Consider the following 19,931-nt stretch of genomic DNA (forward strand, 5'->3'; position numbering starts at 1 on the left):
TTTTTGTGAGTGGTTTATCTTGATGTCCATCTATTTTATTATATACAGTAAAAATGTTCTAGTACAAGTTATTTTTCTTGTGTTGTATTTTCCATATATTCATAATTATCTGTATTCATGTGGGAAACACAGTCAATGATTGTCATGCTGCCAGGTCAAATAATCAGTTATACTTTAATTAAAAGAGAAAAAAAGCTTGTTGGGTATGTTAAGGAACCAATTTGGTTTTGAAAATGGTTACTGACAAACGCATTTGAGAGGTCTTCTAATGGAGGCTTTCATAGTCTCCTATTTTATCAGAAATCCACGAATAGAAACGTGGCACTCTGGTGAAAACTGCTGGAAAATGTTCATCACATCGATTGCTGCCCCATGTGGCCACTCCAAACAGAAAGTAGGCACCATGCTTTCGACAGAACAGAGGAGCTCCCGAGTCGCCCTGAAGTACATAAACACTGGGTAACAGAAACAAGTAACATGGGCTACTGGTCCTTTACAGCTCCATGTTTCATATAAAAATAGGTTTGCTAAATGAGTTTACCAGACAGGATGAAGAAGCTGCAGGATGAGCACATACATGAGAGTCTTTGATCATGTCTTCTCCCCACTTCTCTCTACAGGTGGTCTGGTTAAGCAACGTCACAGCAGCGTGGTGCAACCGGTTAGGATTCACACCTCCTGTACACATTGACATGATGAATACTGAAAAACAAATAAGTTGATGTGCAATACATTTAACCTGTAGCCTTAGTTGCCCCCCATCCAGTCACTGCACAAAGCCAGCTAGGATCCAAATCACCATCCTCATCCTGATCAGGGACACATATTGGAGCCACATTTCTGCCTGAAGAAAAAAATATGTTTAAATATATCTCCTGTTGCACTTATGTTTTAATTAGGGTCAGTACCAAGTCTAGCAGGAATGCCGAGCTGGATCAGGGACAGGTCAGCACCTGGAGGAAAGCTGCCATCTTGTGGTAGGTTGATAACTCTCACTACAGGACTACTTTGTAATAAAGAATACCTGATGTCATGTATTCCCAAAACCACTGTGTCCCCAGCACTGAAGAACAGCAGGTGGAAAAAGTAAAAAAAAAAAAAGTGTCCAGATCAAAGTCCCTTTAACAAGTCTTCACACAAAAATACCGGGCTACATTGATGCAATTTTTTAACGTAATGATATCACAGAGTCTAGCACTTGAATATCTCTTCCTACCGTACATGGCAGTGATGGGCCGTGATGACAAACTGCTGACTGATCAGGGTCCCGCTGCAGTAGTGGTGTCCGTCCTGTTGTATACTGACCTGCCAGGGCCAGTAAAATGGACAGGATTCGCTGATGTTTTGCACAGATACAACACCATCCTGGGACTGGTGCAACGCTGCAGTGAGTGGGACTTTCACACACCCTCTGCCCTGGAGCTTTCCACAGTTGTCTTCTACTGGAAAAGCAAAGAGATTCTGAAATCTGTACATGTTTCAAATTTGTTCTAAAACAAACCTGCCACCGGAGCATCATCTGACAGTGTATTTTCTTCATCTGTAAAAACAGAAATATAGACACATAGAGCATGTTCAGGTGTATGCAATTTAAATTGGTATAATAGGTAAATGCTGTTTACTTATGACATCAAAGATCCATGGAACAAATTTCTGTATTTTTGTGTAGACTCCTGGCTTTTTGACCCGTCCACAACCAACACCCCAGCTTACTACCCCTGCGAGCTCATACCTGCTTCCATTGAAGCAGGATATGGGCCCTCCTGAGTCCCCCTAAGAGAGAAATGACATTAAGCAGAATTAATGTGTAATACAAACTAATAACCAAGTTAAATATGCAAAAACAAAGGATCATTAAGGAGGTTAGGGTACACTTTATTGATCCCCATAGAAAATTCATCGTCTTTTGGTCCATCCTTCAATGAAGCTGGGGTAGTCTTGGGACCCATATCCAGATTGAGCCAGGATTAGGCAGGACTAAGATAAAAGATTTGCCTGGTAAACCCAGAATGATCTCTGTATTTTTATATTTGGTTACATCTTTACCACAATAAAACATGATTGCGCAATCAAAGTTTGATGCTTCGCTCATTGATTCTGCAGAAATTCACAATGTATTTCAGTCTCTTATGATATTTTTCTCTTCTTTTTTTCTTGTAAGCATCCATATTTGTTTTAATTGGCTAATCCACCTGTCATCTTCATAAGATATTGGAAAACATTGTATATTAGATCCCAGGCAAGAAAGGGCCCATGCTATGCAGAAGTTAAACCTTTCAGGACCCTACCAGTGAAGCTGAAGTATTTATCCTTTGCAAAAAAAAACATTTAAAAACCCTGTCTGTTTCTGTGTTACCTGACAGGCATCTGCACCACCTTCTTCCTTTCCTGCACAAAGCATTGTCTCGAAGATTCTACCAACATAATATTTGTTACAAACTTCAGAGGGGAGAAGTGTGACATTAACTTCCTGTAATTTGTTCACACGAGGTCCATCTAAGGAACAAGGCACAAGCAGTCAGAAGGGAGAGGGCAAAGCTACTGTGACATGCATACATACTCTCTCTAGTGGAGCCCCAGCCTGTGGTGGTGCATTCAGTGAACAGGGGCAGCTCACTCATCCAGATGTTGATGGGTCTCACAAAGTCATTGAAGATGAGCAGCTCCTTCAGCTTCAATAAGGCAATGTCGTGCTCTTTGGTCTGAGTGCTGTAATCCTTATGACTGATGATTTTACTCACTTCAACCACCTTCATTTGAAGTGACATTTGAGAGAAAGAGTAATGGAGCACACTCCCAGTCAACAACTTGCACTGGCTCAAAGTGACTTTTCAGAATTAAATTGTACAGTTTTATCACTGACATCCCCTGTAATCCAAAAACAGATCAACTAACCTTCTGACCTTTTTCATCTGAATTTTCGAGATCATGTTTTCCAGCCAGAACTGTCCACAAAGAAGGTTTACTGTACCTGTAACACAAGATAAATGGACACTCTATTCTGTATAATGAAAACTACAATTAATACCTGTATTGAATCCCACCTTCTGAAGCAGTGAGCAGCAGAAATAACCCAGAGTGGTGACAGTATGGCCCCTCCACATGCTGGCATAGTGATAAACCTGAGAGAAACCTGCCATGGCCAAGAGTGAGATGATGCCTCCACCCCTCCAATTATTCTGGTCTCCTCTTCTGTCTCAGGTAAGAAGGAGCGCAGCCCAGCTAGATCTATAATGCATAACACTTGTATAGGGCTTTTCGGATCTAAGGGCCATCACAACACAATAACTTTAAAGGCCCCATGACTACACACACACTAAGGCCTATTGAAAAATCTGAACTCACCACTTAAGGTAAAAACTCCCGACAAATGTTCTTCCGTTTGATTTAAAGTTGGGCCTAGTTCATCTACAAATATAAGACAATTCATCTGAATTTTTTCCCTAAAATCATTCTAAACATCATTATTTTTCTTACCTGATACTTCAAACAGGAAAACAAAAGCAGGAGGAGCCGCCGCTTCATGCCTGCTGTGGCGCTGTCATCAGAAACACCTGCGGATTCCCTATGACCTGATTTAGCAACCTACTTCCCGTTTAAACCTAAAATTTTGTAGCAATAAACATGACTTTAATCAGGGTTAGCCTACAATTTAAATCCGCCTGCTTTGTGTTGAGCGTGAGAATAGGCCTATTACAGATATTTACAGTATGATTTTTGTTTAGCTCTTTAACTAATACCTGACATGAAAGATTTGGTCAAAATTAATAGAGCCAGTCGCTGACGGTGTTTGACTGCTCTTTTAGCTGTAGAGACTTAATTCTAGGTGGAATTCATAGAAGGCTATGATAAGCATGGCCTATAGCTGGTACATTTAATTGATCGAATAGGCTGTCTACCACATGGGGATGCAGGCTAGCATTGTAATCGTCAGGAAGCACGCGCTTTCACAAATGGAGGGAGCGCGCAGGGAGCGCGCAGCGTGCCCAGTGAGAGGCGTGACGCGCCTTAACCGCATCTTCAGGATGGCATTGGCAGGTATGGTCTCCTTTGAGTTATTATATCTGGTCGCAATAAGAAGACGAGGCGATGGCTGCATATATGACAGTACTGGTCTTTAAATCGTTGGTTTTGCGTGTGAGCTCTGGCTGACAGTGCTGATGCTGGTGTCGTTGTAGCGGAGGCTTGCTGGCTTGTGCGGAGCCAGAGAGGGAGGCGGCTCGAGTATCCTTTCCGTTGAGATTTTTCTGTTAGTGCTGATGTACAACAGTGGATTGGCTGGACTCGACGACATGGCAATGCAAAATAGTGAATGCATGTGGCCTGGTCATGGGTGAGCCCGAGAGCATCTTAATTACCCGCTTGATTCGGTAATGGGGTCATTCAAGAAGGTAACAGAACCGGGGAAGACAGGTTGCTTTGGGCCTGTGGAGGAGCTAATTTCACTGGAGCATGATCGATGCATGCCAGGTGGACTTGATAGAGCACCCAAGACATTGAAGACAGCAGGAAATATAAGATGTAATGGGACTGTTCTTTTTGGTGTGGGAACGTGATAGACTTATTATAACACAATAGTATAATAATAATATAACTAATATAGTTTATTTTAGAAAATGTTTTCTGCAGCAAATGGCTCTAATGTGTTTAGCCCACATATTGCTTAAATGCAGTGTGATTAAGATAAACCATTCTACAACTTACATTTGTGTCCCACTTATAGAGCCCCTTGATCTGCCCTAATGGCACAGTGTAGTGGTCTTGGCCCCTTGAGGACATGGACCCCAACACCTGAGTGGTACCCTGATGGACCTTGGAGCCATGGTCTTCAGGCAAACACTCCCCACACGACTGCTGCTCATGGGCCTGGTGGTCCACACGCTGTCAGCAGACATATCTTTACAAGGTAAATCACACTGTGGTACTATGTGTCATGAAATAACGTCACGATGAAACCTTCACTTTTCATTTAGTCCTCCCACTGACACTGAGTCACAGTCACCACCTTCTCTCAACATACAGCACGTTTACAACCTGAGCCTTCACCTAACTGCTGATATTACACCAACAAGATAATTGAAATTGTATCTGACCACCATCAGAAGCAGCTGAAATCACAAAATTTTATGAACAAGCATGATAACCATTTTAAGAGAGTGGCAGTTGAATTATCTTTATCTTGATCTATCTTTCCCCTTCTGTATCTGTGATCTGAGGGCGTCGTCTCCAGAATACCAATGAAGCGTCACGTAGCACGTGATGCTGTTGCACAGTACTGCGTCACTATGGCAACAGAGTTGGTACAGGATGAAAGAGGCTCAGTCAAGTCTGAGACTCCAAGCAAGCAAACCAAAAAATGTTTTAATTTTGAATTATCATTCTTATTTGTCTTTTTAAACCTATATTGCAGTTGCAATATGTCCCATATATAGTTCAAAGTGCACACGGCATGTTTACATGTCTTTCTTTATATACTTTATATACTAATATTACTGGTTAAAAATACTTCTGGTAAATATAAATAATAGTTTTACACCAATGACCATGCCACCATTGATGATGTAGTTATGGAATTACCTCCATTTGCATGATACATCTGCTGCCCATGTCCAACCAGGGAGTAAAATGAGAAACTTCTTCAAAATGGTTAAAATTTAGGGGAAACTAGGTAAGACCTTTATTAACTTTATTTAAATATTTAGTGAAATGAGTCGTCTAACTTATAAGCTTTAATTTTTTTTTTATCTTACTCTGTTGTTTAGTGATAGTAATAATAGCAGACCCTGTGCATATATTAATCTTCAGGCAATTTAAATATGGGCACAGAAGCTAATTGCAGTATTTGTATGTGTGATTTTTAGATAGACGCAACACGAATAGGACAGCAGAGTCCTCATCTCCATCTTCCTCACTGCCTCTGAGACAACAGTCTGCTAGTCCTATCACTGACCATGGGTACTATGGTAGCATGGGCAGCACAAGTTCGGCTGAAGACTCAGAGACTGGCGCACAAGGCATCCATCTCCTGCTCAGACCTCCAGACCTGCTGTCTCCTAGCCTACCCCCACCGCTGCCACCCCACAGCCAGCCCACCATAACCTCTCCCCACCCATCACTTGAGCAGGGTCCCTCACTGGAGGAGACCTGGGGCTCAGGAGATTATGTTGAAACTCTGTCCTTCATGGTGCCTGATGGGGATGAGCTGGCCCTGGCCACTCCCCTGCCCAGTCAGCCTTATGATGATGATGATGATGACGGTGATCACTGGGTCTCCTACAACACGGCATTCCCCAGCAGGCCCACATTGCCCCTTGTCTCTCGCTTATCGCCATCCCTTTCTACTCCCATCATAGGACTCCATGCGAGGCCCATCCAGCCTGACCTGTTCCCCACCTGGGATGAGGACTATGATCCAGAAGACATGATGCCTCTGGAGCCCACTGAGCTGTTGCTCCCTGATATGAACAGTTTGGAGTATTACACCAACCTGCTTGCCCGAGAGAGGGAGCGAGAGCAGGAATGGGAAAGAGAACGCACTGTAACAAAACCATCTATATCTCCCACAGCTACACAGCCTCCATCACACCTTCTCCCCACTCCACCCAGCTCATCTTTGAGCCCTGAGGTCAGCAGACCCACACCTCCTCTCCTCCTCTCACCAACAGTTACAAGCAAATTCAAGCCTCCCACCAAACCTACTCCCCCACCTAAGCCTAAAGATTTTACTCCCATATTGGGAAAACCCTCACTCCCTCCACCATCAAACACTACAGGGCGAATGGCTCCCCCTGAAAGCCCACCTTCCCATCCTGAAAAGCCAGAAAGGCCTCCAATAATCACAGAAAAACCTACAACTACAACCCTTGCCTCTACCACCAAGACTACTCTTGCCACAACAACTAAAGTAATTGCAAAGACCACCCAAATTACAGTGATTAACCTAACCAGGGCCCCACCAGTCACCACACCCCGCATTAGCCCCCCCACAAGACATTATCTGTGTAATGTCACCAAGCCAGAGATGTACCTTGTCAGAATAGGTAAACACATTTGTTTATAACCCATACAACTCTACAGATGCAAATCTTGTGATATTATTTTGATGTTTGTGTGCAGTAAGCTCTAAAGGTTCTTCAGCAAGTTTCAGTCCCGTCAGAGAGCTGCTAAAGAGGGAATTCAACCGCTCAGTTGAACTACAGGTAATTATCCTATAACTCACTATAACAACACTAAATAATATTTATTTAATTTTAGGAAACATCTCTGGGACATGCAAGTGATTTAAATCATTTAGCTGATTTCCATCTTCTCTCTTAACAGTTTCTGAGAACTCCATCAAGTTTTGCTTTCCGTGTCGTCTCTGGACCCTTGATCTATACTGCTATGTCTGTCATCAATGCCCTCCGACAAACAGGACGCACTTTTGGCCCAATCCCCACAGTCTCACCTCTCTATACTGTACCAGACCTTGTATATCAGATCCACACCATTCTGCAGTTTGTGCCATCACACATCGATGTGAGAGTATGTAATTTCAGTGAGCGAGTTGAAAAGGGCTTGCTTATAGCCTATGCTGAGAGTCGGAGACGTGCTCATGAAAACAGCAATATTAGTGTTCAGGTCATACTCTATCTTTATCATTGTAGAATTAGCACCACTGACCATTTTAGCAATGTAATAAAGTTGTTGTTTTTGTTTTTTGTTAGTTGTTAAACATCACCTATGGCTTGACAAGAGAGAAGCAACAGAAGGCTCCTGTGGACGTTACTTTTGCAGTAAAAGATGGGCGGGGCTACTTGACTGGGTCAGAGGTCAGCGAACACCTGAGGAAGCTCAGCCATGTTGAATTCAGCTTCTATGTTGGATATCCTGCTCTACAGATTGCAGAGCGTAAGAAAATGAAGTCTGCACATGGTTGGCTGTAGGGGTAAATTAATGCCTTACACTTTGTTGTCATTTGCAGCCTTTCATTACCCAGAGCTCAACATATCTCATCATCTGCGCTCCACATGGGTTCGCACAGGTAAAGTTTATCTATTGCAATAATAAAAATCTCAATAGTCATCACTGATTTAGGAAACCAGCGGAACAACCAGTTTACTATGAAAGATGTGTTCTGTTTTGTGGTGGTTTTAGTCTTGTTGGGTGTTCAGGACCAGCAAGTTGCTGAGAGAAGTTTTAAAGCTCGATTGGAGAGACGTCTGGCTCTTCTGTTGGAAGAAGGTCTGATTGGAGTCAGCAGAAGACGCTGGAAGAGAGCTACAGCAGTTGGCAACAACAGTCTTCAAGTAATTCAAACTCATTGGTAACAAGAACTGTTGTACTGCCAGAGATTTATATACAAAATACTAGTGTGGCAATCCAGTCATGGACAAGCCAGTTGTTCAACAGTGAAAACTATTTTCAAATTATCCTAAATTGTCCTGCAAACTCAGACCTAGACTAATCAAATGCTACTAAATCGGCTTTGACTATACTATCTGTGTACATCTTTTAACAAAATGCTTTTGGAATGCAGATGTTGTTGAAACTTTTGGAAACTTTTAACTATTTTGTTCAGAATTTGTATTTACAATTTGCTTTGTCCTTAAGATGAAATTTTATTACTACTTAGAATTATGTTTTACCATAAATGCTAAATCTGGTGCTCTATCTCAGGTGGTGCGGGTGGCAAAGCTTTCCGGGGCAGAGCGCCCTCTGGAGATCTTGTATTTTGTAGAGGGCCCTGGTGGTGAGCGTATACCTGCCAAGGTCACTGCTGCCGCTCTGAACCGCTTGGATCTGCAGAGAGCAGCTATCGTACTTGGACATCGAGTTCAGAGGCCTTTGGCTCAATGTGAGGCACTTAGGACTCTATTTCTGTTTATATGTTTGTATTGTATCGGTACCAGTCACTTCTTCTGCCTCTGTGTGTTCAGCTGTGGAGACGCTGACACTGCCACCTGCAGAGACTCAGACCAGTAGCATCTGGCTCATTGTTGGTGTGGTGGTCCCTGTCCTGTTGGCAATATTCATCATCATCATTTTGTACTGGAAACTGTGTGGTTCAGATAAGCTGGAGTTTCAGCCAGATGCTATCAACACCATTCAACAGAGGCAAAAGGTTAGATGTCAGTCACAGCCGTATTCCCCTACCTCAGTCATAGTAACAGTCTGACACCCTGTGTGCTTTTAGCTTCAGGCCCCCAGTGTGAAAGGTTTCGATTTTGCCAAACTACATCTTGGCCAGCACAGTAAAGATGACATCATGGTGATTCAGGAGCCTGGACCTCTCCCTGCCCCCGTCAAGGAGGCCACCCCTTCAGACGGGGGAGATCTCAATACTCCAAAATCAAAAGGGTCATCCACTAAAGCTGTAAGATCCAGCCGACGCAGGGGCAGGTCAGTGCTTCAAACCTGTGTGAAATTACATCACAAGAAATAATAATTTTATTAATTATGCAAATATGTTCTAATTTGTATTAGAATGAGCCCATCAGATGGTGACTCACTTGGCAGTGATCAGTCTAGTGGGAGAGAGTCAGCAGAGGAGAGTACTCGTCCTGTAGCAACTCCTGTTGAAGGCAAACAGCAAAGGAAGCCCAAAAATGGTTAGAAAAACATGATTGTGCTATGTTTTTTGTTTTGTTTTGTTTTGTTTTTAATTCAAATGCCAACATTGTGAGCTAACAAGATTTCCTTTTTTATGCAATCACTAAAGGAAGAAATAAAATGGGTATGCTTATTTTTATTGCTCAAAAAATGTGTCACATTGAGCACAGATACTTTTTTTTTTATTAGTTATTTAATATATTATTTAATTAATATGCTATTCTTGTAAACTGTTTTCCAGTTGCTACATCAGGCAGTGGTCCAGATGAGCTGCTCTCCTCCTCATCCATCTTTGACCATGTTGACCGTGTGTCAAAAGGTTCCTCTGACTGCGCACGTCGCCCAGCCAACAAGGTGCAGTTAATTGCCATGCAGCCACGGCCAAGCCCCTCATCCCAGCACACACCTCCACCACAAAGTCCCACTCATGCAGAAAAGGTCAGCAAGAAGATGTAGCCTTTCATCTGACATTACAAGCATGGGGTGTGTATCAAAGTTAACTGTTAACTGCTTGGTCTCATGCAGGTGGCACTGAGGCACAAGTCAGAGATAGAGCATCATAGGAACAAGCTGAGGCAGCGAGCTAAGAGAAGAGGTCAGTGTGAGTTCCCTTCCATGGACGACATCATGGATGCATTTGGTGATGGTCCAGTGCAGAGTGAGGCAGCTCAACGCCTGTACAGCTCAGCTCATGATCACATGGACTGCATCCTACAGACTGATACCCCATCACCCCCAACACCCACTGACTCGAAGAAAAGGTTAGACTTTTTCTATACTTTTCCCCCATAAATAATAGGTCATCAACTAAATAAAATGCTTTTTTTTGTTTTGTTTTATAACAGAGGGAGACGTTCTCCTCGGGGTCGTCACCCTCAACAAGGTCCTGGAAGTCTTCCTGACACAGACAGAGACAGATTGCTCATGGATCATGGCAGTGCAACTTACAGAAAATACCCAGGATTGAACAATGTGGCGTACATGGTAAAAAATATAAATAAATAAATATAGATAGATAGATATATTGCTAGCTCTTTCATTCATTCATTTCTACAATTTCTGTTTTGTACTTGAAATTGTGTCCTAACTTTTGCAGTCAGACCCAGATATACCCCCGGACCATGGCAGTCCCTCTCCCACTGATGAGGTGTTTGATACTGCCCCTCCGCCGCCCCCCTACATGCCTCCTCAGCCTTCTATTGAAGAGGCCCGGCAGCAGATGCACTCTCTTCTTGATGATGCCTTTGCCTTGGTGTCTCCATCATCGCAGGGTAGTGCCGGGGTAAGCGGGATAAGCCCTGCTTTACCTAGCCCCTCCTGCCAGGCCCGCCGACCAGGCAGGCAGTGGGGCTCCTACCCAGCCGCCCCCACTCACAGCCCTTTCTCAGCAGTGAGTCCTGTAGCAGGACAACCATTGTGTGGTATGACATTATGAAAGTTGATGGTTTTGTCCTTGTCTCTTACAGAGATATGCAGAGCTGGGGATGTCACCAACTTCAGTCCAGGGTCTGCTGCAGAGGTCAGTGTCAGCATGTACAAACTTCAGTTGTGTATGCATGTTATATTCATAATATCTCCTGTGTATGCAATACAGGCAAGGTCTGAGCTCAGGGTATGTTTCAAGTGGAGACCAACTCCCTGAAGTCTATTTGAGTAGGGGACAATATGATGACCCCCCCTCCTCCTCCAGACCACGACCTGTAGGGGGCAGTACAGGTAATCAAGCAATGTTACAAAACATTGATCACATTTTTAATTAACAATTATTCAAGATCTTTAAAACTTTTTGTCTCCTTAGGTGCACAGCTCCATCACCTGACACAAGTGGGCATTTCCAGTCAGATTGGTGCTTATCCAGGGGTTGGACGCAGTATGTCAGGCCCCACTGGCTCTAGTTGGAACCAACAGCACTCAGACCAGGACTTGTCCAGACCGGGAGCAAGTCGAGAAAGTGTGAGTATTTTAAAGTAAATATACATATATAAAAGGATGTATTAATAAATATTGTAATTGTAATTATACTGTATATGTGTATAGCTGCCACATCCTTGACATGGTTATTTTTTTTTTTCTTTTTTTAATAGGTGCTGTCATTTCCTGAGTTTTCTTCTTCATCCGTTTTCCAGATGCCCAGTTCATCGTTGCGAGACTCTCATGCTCCACCTCTTCTTTTGACTTCACCAACTCCTGAATACCCCCCAGACGATGCATCTCCCTCAGCACACACCTCAGCCTCTCTTATAAAGGCGATCAGGGAGGAGCTGCGTCGCTTGGCACAGAAACAGACAGCAGTAACCAGCTACCCCTAAGAAACTAATTTGGAATAAATATTCAATCTGTTTTTGATTTTTCACCTTTCTAAAGGATGGATTTTCACCGCTGGAAAATCTCAATTTACTCTGAAGACTGTGCCAATAAGACTAAACAAACCTCCGTGATTTACAGGGTCTCATTGAGCCACCCATTATTCATATCAATGTCTCATTTAACACTGTTTCCTGATTCCACCAAGTGCTTCCTGGAGTGGGCTGTCCATTCTCAAAGATAGGCCGTGCCACTCCTAAATTCCTAAAGTGGATCATACCTCTGTTTTTGTCTAAACTGGATATATCCTTTTTCCAATGGAGTTGATGATCCATCATCGTACTCACACAATTGTCTGAAGCAGTGTTTCTCAAGTAGATTTACCAACTGGGTGTATGTAAGCTTTGGTGTGAAAGAGAATCACTGATCCAAAACGTCCTCAAAAGACCAAATGTCATACCGTTTTCTGTTGTTTGGGGCTGAAGCGTGCACTGCTTTTCGGGTTTCCTTGTGCTCTACATATTATCCACTTTACTTTTTTGTGGTGCTATCATCAGCCTTTTGCAGCCCTCTCATTACCATGCATTGCCTTCCACATTCACCTCAGCCAAGGAGATAATGTCTCTGCCCATTAATACATAAGATATTTGCACTGTCGATAGCTGGAGGTGGCATAGAGTTCTTGTGGCATGGTGACTAAAAATCTATTAAAAATATTTATAAAAAATATCTATATAGTAATTAATGTAAATTGATAGAAACCCTATGAGCACAATATTAATGTAATTATCAAAGTATTGAGATGTAACCTATTTTTATTGCTTGTAGAGTCTATGAAAGTCTATGTTATTATTTTATTTTTTATTTTGATCAAAAAAGACCAAGCTACTGTTATATGGCTGTACTCCTCTAATATTTAAGTTGTCTGTGGTGTTTGAGCCGAAGTTATTGCTTGATAGCCGCTTGCTTGTGTGCTCATTCGTTGGTGCCAATAACAAAAAATACTGCTATTGCATTGCTTTGACATATTGAGTTATGCATTACATAAAAAATCCAAGCTATTTTTCATCAACCTTATACAGTGAGTCTGTCAAGTTAAGATTGCATTAGATAGGTAAGGTGTTTGGTCAGAAAATGTAGAAAAGTTAAAAGGAAATATTATCTATTATTTATGTCCAGTTACCATATTAAGCCTTATGCAAAAGGAAAGTAAGGGTGTGGCCCTTAAATGTGACCAAATTACTAATTACTGCTCATTATTGCTTCTTTACTATAAATAGATCATTCAGAAATTGTCTTGGTGCTGTTTGATGAAGGCCTATGTCTCCTCTAGGTGGTGTAAGAGAGCAGCAGGAGAGTTTTTATCATGTTTTTATCTGCTTATTATCATGTTCAACTAGTTTGAACTTTAGCTATTTGTGATGTACCAGTTAATGTCTAGCATGCTGCTAAAAGATCAAGACATTTTAAAAAATTAAAAAGTGTACCACATCACATGGAGAAAATACAGTGAGATTTTCATTCTCCATTAAACTGATATTTTTTTGCTTTTTCAAATGATTACAAATGAATACCATAAAAGGTGTCTAAATATTGTGTTGAATAGAGATTATTATATAGACCTTTTGTGACTCAGAATGGATTAAGTGATCTGCAAAGCAGCAGTGGCAACACATCCTTTATCATTCACCAGCTGTTGGAGATTTTCAAATGGGACCTGGCCCCTGTCAGTTAACCCAAAGGACCTGCCGATTCCCACACACTCACATGGTGCTATTCAACAACTCAAGGTGTGTCTGAGCTTGGCTAATCTCACAATAAATACCACTGTCCTGCTGAAACTTATCCTCCTGTTTAGCTCTGCAATCACTTTACCTAGCTAACCAAACATTTACTTGTTTTTTTCAAAAAATATTTTGTACAATGATGTTTTTGTTTACCTGCTGTCTGATCACACTACAAATGTTGAAGACAAATACCAGATCCCAAGCTCTTCAGTCTCTGGTTTGAACCAGTAAACCAGCTATTCTCAATATTTTAAATGTATTGGATGCATTTAATTTGCATGTAAGTGTGCACACTGTTTGCTACAGAGATTAATGAAGTATGAACAGTGAACACAGAATAATCACGTAGGTACAACACAAGATTTAACAAATCTTTGATATTACTTTGTTATTTGATAATCATGCAATCAAGCATTAAAATATATCCAAAAGATTGCTCTGAATTTCAAAGCCTTTGAGTTTTCATCTTGTTTTGCACTTTATACCTGAAAATAGTTTCTTCTGTTGTAAAGCTTTTATTTTGACATAATTTAAAAGGAAAAATAACTTCCTCCTGGTTGGAACACCAGGAGAACCCATTCAGAGCTGAGGGTGTCATGTGACTGGACCTGTTCTAATCAAACTGTGTGAGCTGCATTCTGTATTGTCTAAGTCAAGAGATTGTGCTAAACAAGATTAAAGAAATGTGTTTTAAAATTAAACCACTCCACTGTGTACTTGCTTTTGTGGGTACAATATCTAAATTTTAAGGAAAATTTTGCCCGTGGGAGGGGAGTGTTAAATTGAATCAACAAGATTAAAAGGAATTGTGTTGCATCATCCGAAATGTACAGTGGTTTACAATGGTAATTTATATTAATTTATATTCTAGGTAAAAAAGCAAGGCCTATTGCTATTCTACCCCATATCGTGCTAGGATCTGGTTATAGACTAGGCTAATTAATAATTAAAGTCAACCTTGAAACCTAGTCCAAATCCATTTTATGCTATTTCTCAGTCCCAGACTAGTCATTGAAAGTAGTCCATGTGTTTTACTTTTGTTGTTAAGGTTGAGTGGGGTTCTTTTAATGTGTTCATTCAGGCCACAGCCCACAATGAACCCGAGCGCGTGTGAAACTATCCTCCCCTGACCCCGCCCTACTGCTGTTTGGCTGCGTCCTCGGTGACGGTGACACTTCCTGATACACCTGCACAGGTCAACAACAACATCTTCCAGGAAAAAAGAACTCAGGCCATTTTATTCACGACAGTATGAGAAAAGAAAGGTCTCGACTGTGTATCTTGTGATCTCAGCAAATCACGTAAGTATCCTAACAAAATGCTGTGATTTTAAAAGAAATTTGTTTCCCTGTCATCCTAAAATGTATCTTGACACAATTAATTTGTAGCTACGTGTTAGCAAATGGTGTAGCAGCAGTCTCTTCGCTACTATTAAATGGTTCTAACATTCTTACAGAAGTTGTGAATGATTTAGTGACCATAAGACCTTGAGACAAAACCTGTTGGACAAGATGAAACTTGTATCTCCACTTTAGCGCGTCTTTGTGGACCGGCATTGCCTGGTGTGAATTGTGATTGAATAGTTGGGCTTTTACCGTCCATTGGGCTGTTAAACATTGTTATTTAGCTTACTATTCTGTCCAATGTAAAAATGGCAGGTATAAAAACATAGTTTAGAATAAACTTGTTGTGCTACAACAGTTAGACTCATAAGATCAAGATTTATTGGCTACTGCAGTGAGCTACTGTAGGCCTATTTGTTTTTGGGAAGTAGCCTATCTTATTGTTAACGAGAAGTCCCTGTCAGCAGAAAGTTCCTTTAAAAACTGTGCGTACCTTTTAAGCTCTTTTTTATTTAGAATGGCTGAAGGCATGAAAACTCAGCTGGTGAGCGCCATCCATCTCCAAGACCTGGAACTGCACGAGAAACCACCAGCCAGCAATGAGCAAGACAAACGTAACAAAAACTTGGGTGAGGCAGAAGTCAAATCTTAATCTCAATAGCTTGTGCAATGACTGTGTATATGATTGTTATACTTCTGTTTTACTTTAGCCTCCAGCACAAACCAAACCTATACTGTGGAAGACGCCGTAGAGACAATTGGATTTGGACGTTTTCATATCCTCCTCTTTGTCATTATGGGCTCCTCAAATGTAGACACATTTATTTCATATTTTTTAGATAATTTTTTTTTTCATGTACTTAATATCTTGTTTATCTGCATTAAGATTGTAGAAGCAATGGAGATTATGTTGCTGGCTGTAGTGTCCCCGGAGATAAGATGTGAGTGGCACCTTGAGGACTGGCAGGTGGCACTTGTTTCAACGGTACATAAACAGTGAAAATTTTTACTTTAATACTATAGATCCATATTTGCATAATGAATTAATGAATATTTATATTTGTTTGGCCAGATGGTCTTTCTAGGATTCATGTTGTGTGGAGTCCTTGGGGGGTACTTTGCTGACAGATATGGACGCTGGACAGTAAGACACTCTTTTGATGGCCAGTGCTTCACATTTCTCTGTTGTTTCCATTTTGAAAAGTTAAACTGTGTGTGTGTATGTGTCAGGTGGTGTTTGGAGGTTTTATGTGGAGTGCATATTTCTCTCTCCTCACATCCTTTGCACCAACTTACAGCTGGTTTATCTTCCTGCGCAGTATGGTGGGCTGTGGAGTCGCTGGAGTATCTCAGGGGTCAGCTTTCATATTACTGAATTATATATTGATTATAATCAAAATAGTAGGATAGTGTTGTCAACAAATGTTCAATTTATTGTCAACATAAGTACTAAAAGGCAAAAGAAGAAATTCAGTTTTGCCATGGATTCTACCTGGATGCCTGAGGGATTGTACACACATAAGTACTAAAACTTGTGTATGTTTTTAGGTTTGTGTTGAAGACAGAGTTCATTCCTGCCAAGTATCGAGCGTTCCTGCTCCCTCTGGCCACTGTAAGAAAACATATATTGCAGCTTTGTACAGCATGATATGTGTAGCTTGACTGAAGCCTGCTTCATTCTGTGCTGACTCAAACTCCCAGCATGCCTTGTGTTGACAGATCTTCTGGATGATAGGCTCGATGCTCATCATTGTCCTGGGCATGCTCGTGGTCCCCACACTGGGCTGGAGATGGATGATTCGCATATCTGTTGCACCCAGTATCATCCTCATTTTTCTGTTTAAAGTAGGAAAAATCAAGTGTGACTTTCTCCTACTGCTTCTGTTTGTCTTTAATGCCTAACTCTGATTTTCTAGTTTATTCCAGAGTCTGCACGCTACCATGTTTCTGCAGGAAACATTCCAGCTGCTCTCAAAACACTGCAGAGAATCGCAAAGATGAACAGAGCATCACTCCCACCAGGACAGTTAGTGGAACCTGCTTCAGTATGTAGTTATGAGCTGAACTACTATGAATTCAAAACAAAGAATGTGCAATAAAATAATATTTATTATTTTAGACAGAGAGAGGAAACTGGAGGCATCTCCTCAGTCCAACTTTCAGGAGGACATCTTTACTGCTTTGGTACTCTTGGTAAGAACAGTCATCCAACGAAAAAATTAAAACATTAACACTGGTTTATTATTTGCCTATTTATTATATTCATAAACACGTAAATCTAAGATGTACATGTTTTCCAACAGGTTTGTGGCTTCCTTTGCATATTATGGTTCAGTACTGAGCAGTTCAGAGCTCTTAGAGAAGAATTTGTTGTGTGTAACAAATGCTGACCATGAGCACCAGGTCAAACACCGCCAAGAGGACGGATTGTGTTACTGCATCCCTTTTGGGTACGGTGACTACCAAACACTGCTTATCAGCTCTTTTGGAGAAGTTGCACGTATGTACATATCCAGAAAGCATTTAGTGCTTCTTTTCACTGTGTCCTTAATTGACTGAATAAGTAAATTTTTTTCTTGTTAGTTGTCCCGCTTAACATTGGCCTTCTCAACTTATTTGGAAGAAAGATGACTTTGACAGTTTTACAGCTGCTGGCGGCTGTGTTTTTTATGTTGATCAACATTTGCACCACCATGTAAGTCTCTTTGTTCTTGATACAGAGTTGTGTTTTGTTTCATTCACAGATGTTTGAGTAATCCTTTATTATTAGTCTGTTTATATCTCAAATTAACAGCTACCTCTTGCCTTTAGTTCAGCTGAGATTGTCAATTCTAGGGCTGAAATCAATAAAATGTTTTTAGTGAAGGTGTAAGAAGTTTAAAAACATTTTCTGTTGGAGAGAACTCAGCCTTCATATTCAGGATTTGCGTGTTAAACATGTGTGAATAAAACAAAACATAGCCTCAGGTAGGTTTTTGCTGAGGAAACAACATAATATAGATGGGGAAATAGCGTATTATGGGCCCTTTAATGATTTATTGTGTTTGTGTAGGTTTGGATTCACAGTGCTGTTCTTCCTTCTCCGTTCCTTGGTGTCAATGAACTTCAATGTAGTTTATATCTACACTGCAGAGGTATACATTTGTCTCGTTGACACGTTTTTATTTTTTCTCTGTGCCTGAGATTTTTGTTGTGGTTATAGGTATATCCCACAGTGGCTCGCTCTATAGGCATGGGTTTTTGTACATCATTCAGTCGCATTGGGGGCATGATTGCACCATTTATAGCACAGGTATGTACATCTCCTTATGTCCTACATCGCCTCTCCATCAGCAATGTGACCTGAACTGAAGAAGCAGCTTGGATGAGCTATAAACTGTTGCCCAGTTAACAAATTGAATTTCTCCTTTTGCCATCTTCTTGTTGTCCAGACATATCTCTATAATGTGGGCCAGATTTCCTATAATTTCATAATTGCATCTTTGTAGGTGTTGATGTCCCAATCTGTGATAATGGCCCTCACTCCATTTGCTGTCGCCTGTCTCATCTGTAGTTTAGGCAACTTTTTGCTGCCAATTGAAACAAAAGGACGAGCTCTGCTGGTATATATATCATATGACATTTGTGTGTCTTAACAATGTTATATTTCAGTCCTTCTGTTAAACCGTTAAAGCCGCAAGCGGCGTCGAACGGCCCTCGCCCGCCGCGCCCGCCGCACCCGCCGCGCCCGCAAACACCGCGCCCACAAATGGTGCGCCCCGCCAACACCATACCCTAAACGCCGTGTCCGCAAACTCTGTGCCTGCAAAATGGCAAAATGACATAGTACGCCTTTAGATGTTCTTTGCACCCCCTACTGGCCAACCTTGAAAAATTCCCATGTCAGTAATATATGTTTTTTCTTCTAGTCATTAATAGAATTTAATTCCCAAATTTGGTGCAGATCCGACAATGTTGATGTTTCATGTCTATGGTAGGGGGCGCTATAGTGTTTTTTCATATGTTTTATAGTGTATTATATTCAGACTGAGATCACACATTAGTGATTCAAATTTCAACACGATCGGACTAAGTCTGTGCGAACAGGAGCAAATAATGTCACCTTGAAATTCGCCAAAATTTTGACCAAATTTTGCAGCTTCGCCGCACGTAAACCGTGACAGTTATCAAAAAAAATCAGCTAACTTTAGATGTTCCACTTGTCTAGATGATGTACGGTGATTTTCAGCCCTGTGGGTGAAGCGCCTTCAGAGGAGTTCGTTCAAACGCAATGTGAACGAAAATGCGGACTGAAATTTCAATCCAAGATGGCCGCCTTCTGGTTTGTCAGGGGGCGTGGCCATAATAACATTTTTTGTTTGTCTTCACATGATGAATGTGTGTACCGAATTTCATGGCTCTATGACAAAGTTGACCGGGACGTCTCCCATAGACGCCAAAATTGTTGAGTCTTTGCGCCCCTGCTGGCCAACAGTGAAAATTTTATCATGTCCATAATATATACTTTTTTGCTCGTAATCATGCATAGAATTTAATTCCCAAATTTGGTGCAGATCCGACAATGTTGACGTTTCATGTCTATGGTAGGGGGCGCTATAGTGTTCACTTTTCATATGTTTTATAGTGTATTATATTCAGACTGAGATCACACATTAGTGATTCAAATTTCAGCACGATCGGACTAAGTCTGTGCGAACAGGAGCAAATAATGTCACCTTGAAATTAGGCAAAAATTTTGACCAAATTTTGCGGCTTCGCCGCACGTAAACCGTGACAGTTATCAAAAAAAATCAGCTAACTTTAGATGTTCCACTTGTCTAGATGATGTACGGTGATTTTCAGCCCTGTGGGTGAAGCGCCTTCAGAGGAGTTCGTTCAAACGCAATGTGAACGAAAATGCGGACTC

The 19,931-nt window shown here is 41.4% G+C and overlaps 3 protein-coding genes across 6 annotated transcripts; 2 read left to right on the forward strand and 1 right to left on the reverse strand.

Moving 5' to 3' along the window:
- Window positions 1-53: 53 nt before the first annotated feature.
- On the reverse strand, window positions 54-3,924 carry ovch1 (ovochymase 1). 4 transcript variants are annotated; one of them, XM_055153808.1, is made up of 13 exons: window positions 3,478-3,924; window positions 3,346-3,408; window positions 3,045-3,228; window positions 2,896-2,971; window positions 2,561-2,750; window positions 2,357-2,496; window positions 1,623-1,773; window positions 1,502-1,540; window positions 1,217-1,439; window positions 909-1,063; window positions 740-844; window positions 542-678; window positions 54-439 (listed from the first exon to the last, which is right to left on the reverse strand). In XM_055153808.1, the coding sequence occupies exons 3-13, from the start codon at window positions 3,110-3,112 to the stop codon at window positions 266-268; spliced, it is 1,458 nt and encodes a 485-aa protein (XP_055009783.1). In that variant the 5' UTR covers window positions 3,113-3,228; window positions 3,346-3,408; window positions 3,478-3,924; the 3' UTR covers window positions 54-265. The 4 variants fall into 4 exon arrangements, with proteins under 4 accessions (XP_055009783.1, XP_055009781.1, XP_055009784.1 ...); XM_055153806.1 differs by having other exon boundaries at window positions 1,217-1,442; XM_055153809.1 differs by having other exon boundaries at window positions 54-455; window positions 1,217-1,442.
- Window positions 3,925-3,996: 72 nt separating this feature from the next.
- si:dkeyp-27e10.3 (UPF0606 protein KIAA1549) lies at window positions 3,997-13,247 on the forward strand. The gene is given in 20 exon segments (XM_055153788.1): window positions 3,997-4,038; window positions 4,724-4,906; window positions 5,862-7,040; window positions 7,117-7,199; window positions 7,321-7,620; window positions 7,707-7,890; window positions 7,964-8,023; window positions 8,137-8,288; window positions 8,659-8,836; window positions 8,919-9,103; window positions 9,176-9,381; window positions 9,466-9,614; window positions 9,845-10,034; window positions 10,110-10,352; window positions 10,437-10,575; window positions 10,688-10,981; window positions 11,058-11,110; window positions 11,186-11,307; window positions 11,390-11,544; window positions 11,676-13,247. Coding segments are annotated over 19 exon segments (4,197 nt in total). The 5' UTR covers window positions 3,997-4,038; window positions 4,724-4,806; the 3' UTR covers window positions 11,901-13,247.
- A 1,593-nt stretch (window positions 13,248-14,840) lies between these two features.
- Window positions 14,841-18,803, forward strand: svopl (SVOP-like). The gene is made up of 16 exons (XM_055154119.1): window positions 14,841-14,983; window positions 15,542-15,654; window positions 15,736-15,836; window positions 15,912-16,010; window positions 16,098-16,169; window positions 16,256-16,380; window positions 16,574-16,637; window positions 16,745-16,870; window positions 16,942-17,070; window positions 17,145-17,218; window positions 17,329-17,525; window positions 17,609-17,720; window positions 18,078-18,159; window positions 18,228-18,317; window positions 18,514-18,627; window positions 18,699-18,803. The coding sequence occupies exons 2-16, from the start codon at window positions 15,543-15,545 to the stop codon at window positions 18,801-18,803; spliced, it is 1,602 nt and encodes a 533-aa protein (XP_055010094.1). The 5' UTR covers window positions 14,841-14,983; window position 15,542.
- Window positions 18,804-19,931: the final 1,128 nt, after the last annotated feature.

Source organism: Boleophthalmus pectinirostris, unplaced genomic scaffold (assembly GCF_026225935.1).
Source record: "Boleophthalmus pectinirostris isolate CB_2022bp ecotype Guang Dong unplaced genomic scaffold, ASM2622593v1 HiC_scaffold_18, whole genome shotgun sequence".
Lineage (NCBI taxonomy): Eukaryota > Metazoa > Chordata > Actinopteri > Gobiiformes > Gobiidae > Boleophthalmus > Boleophthalmus pectinirostris.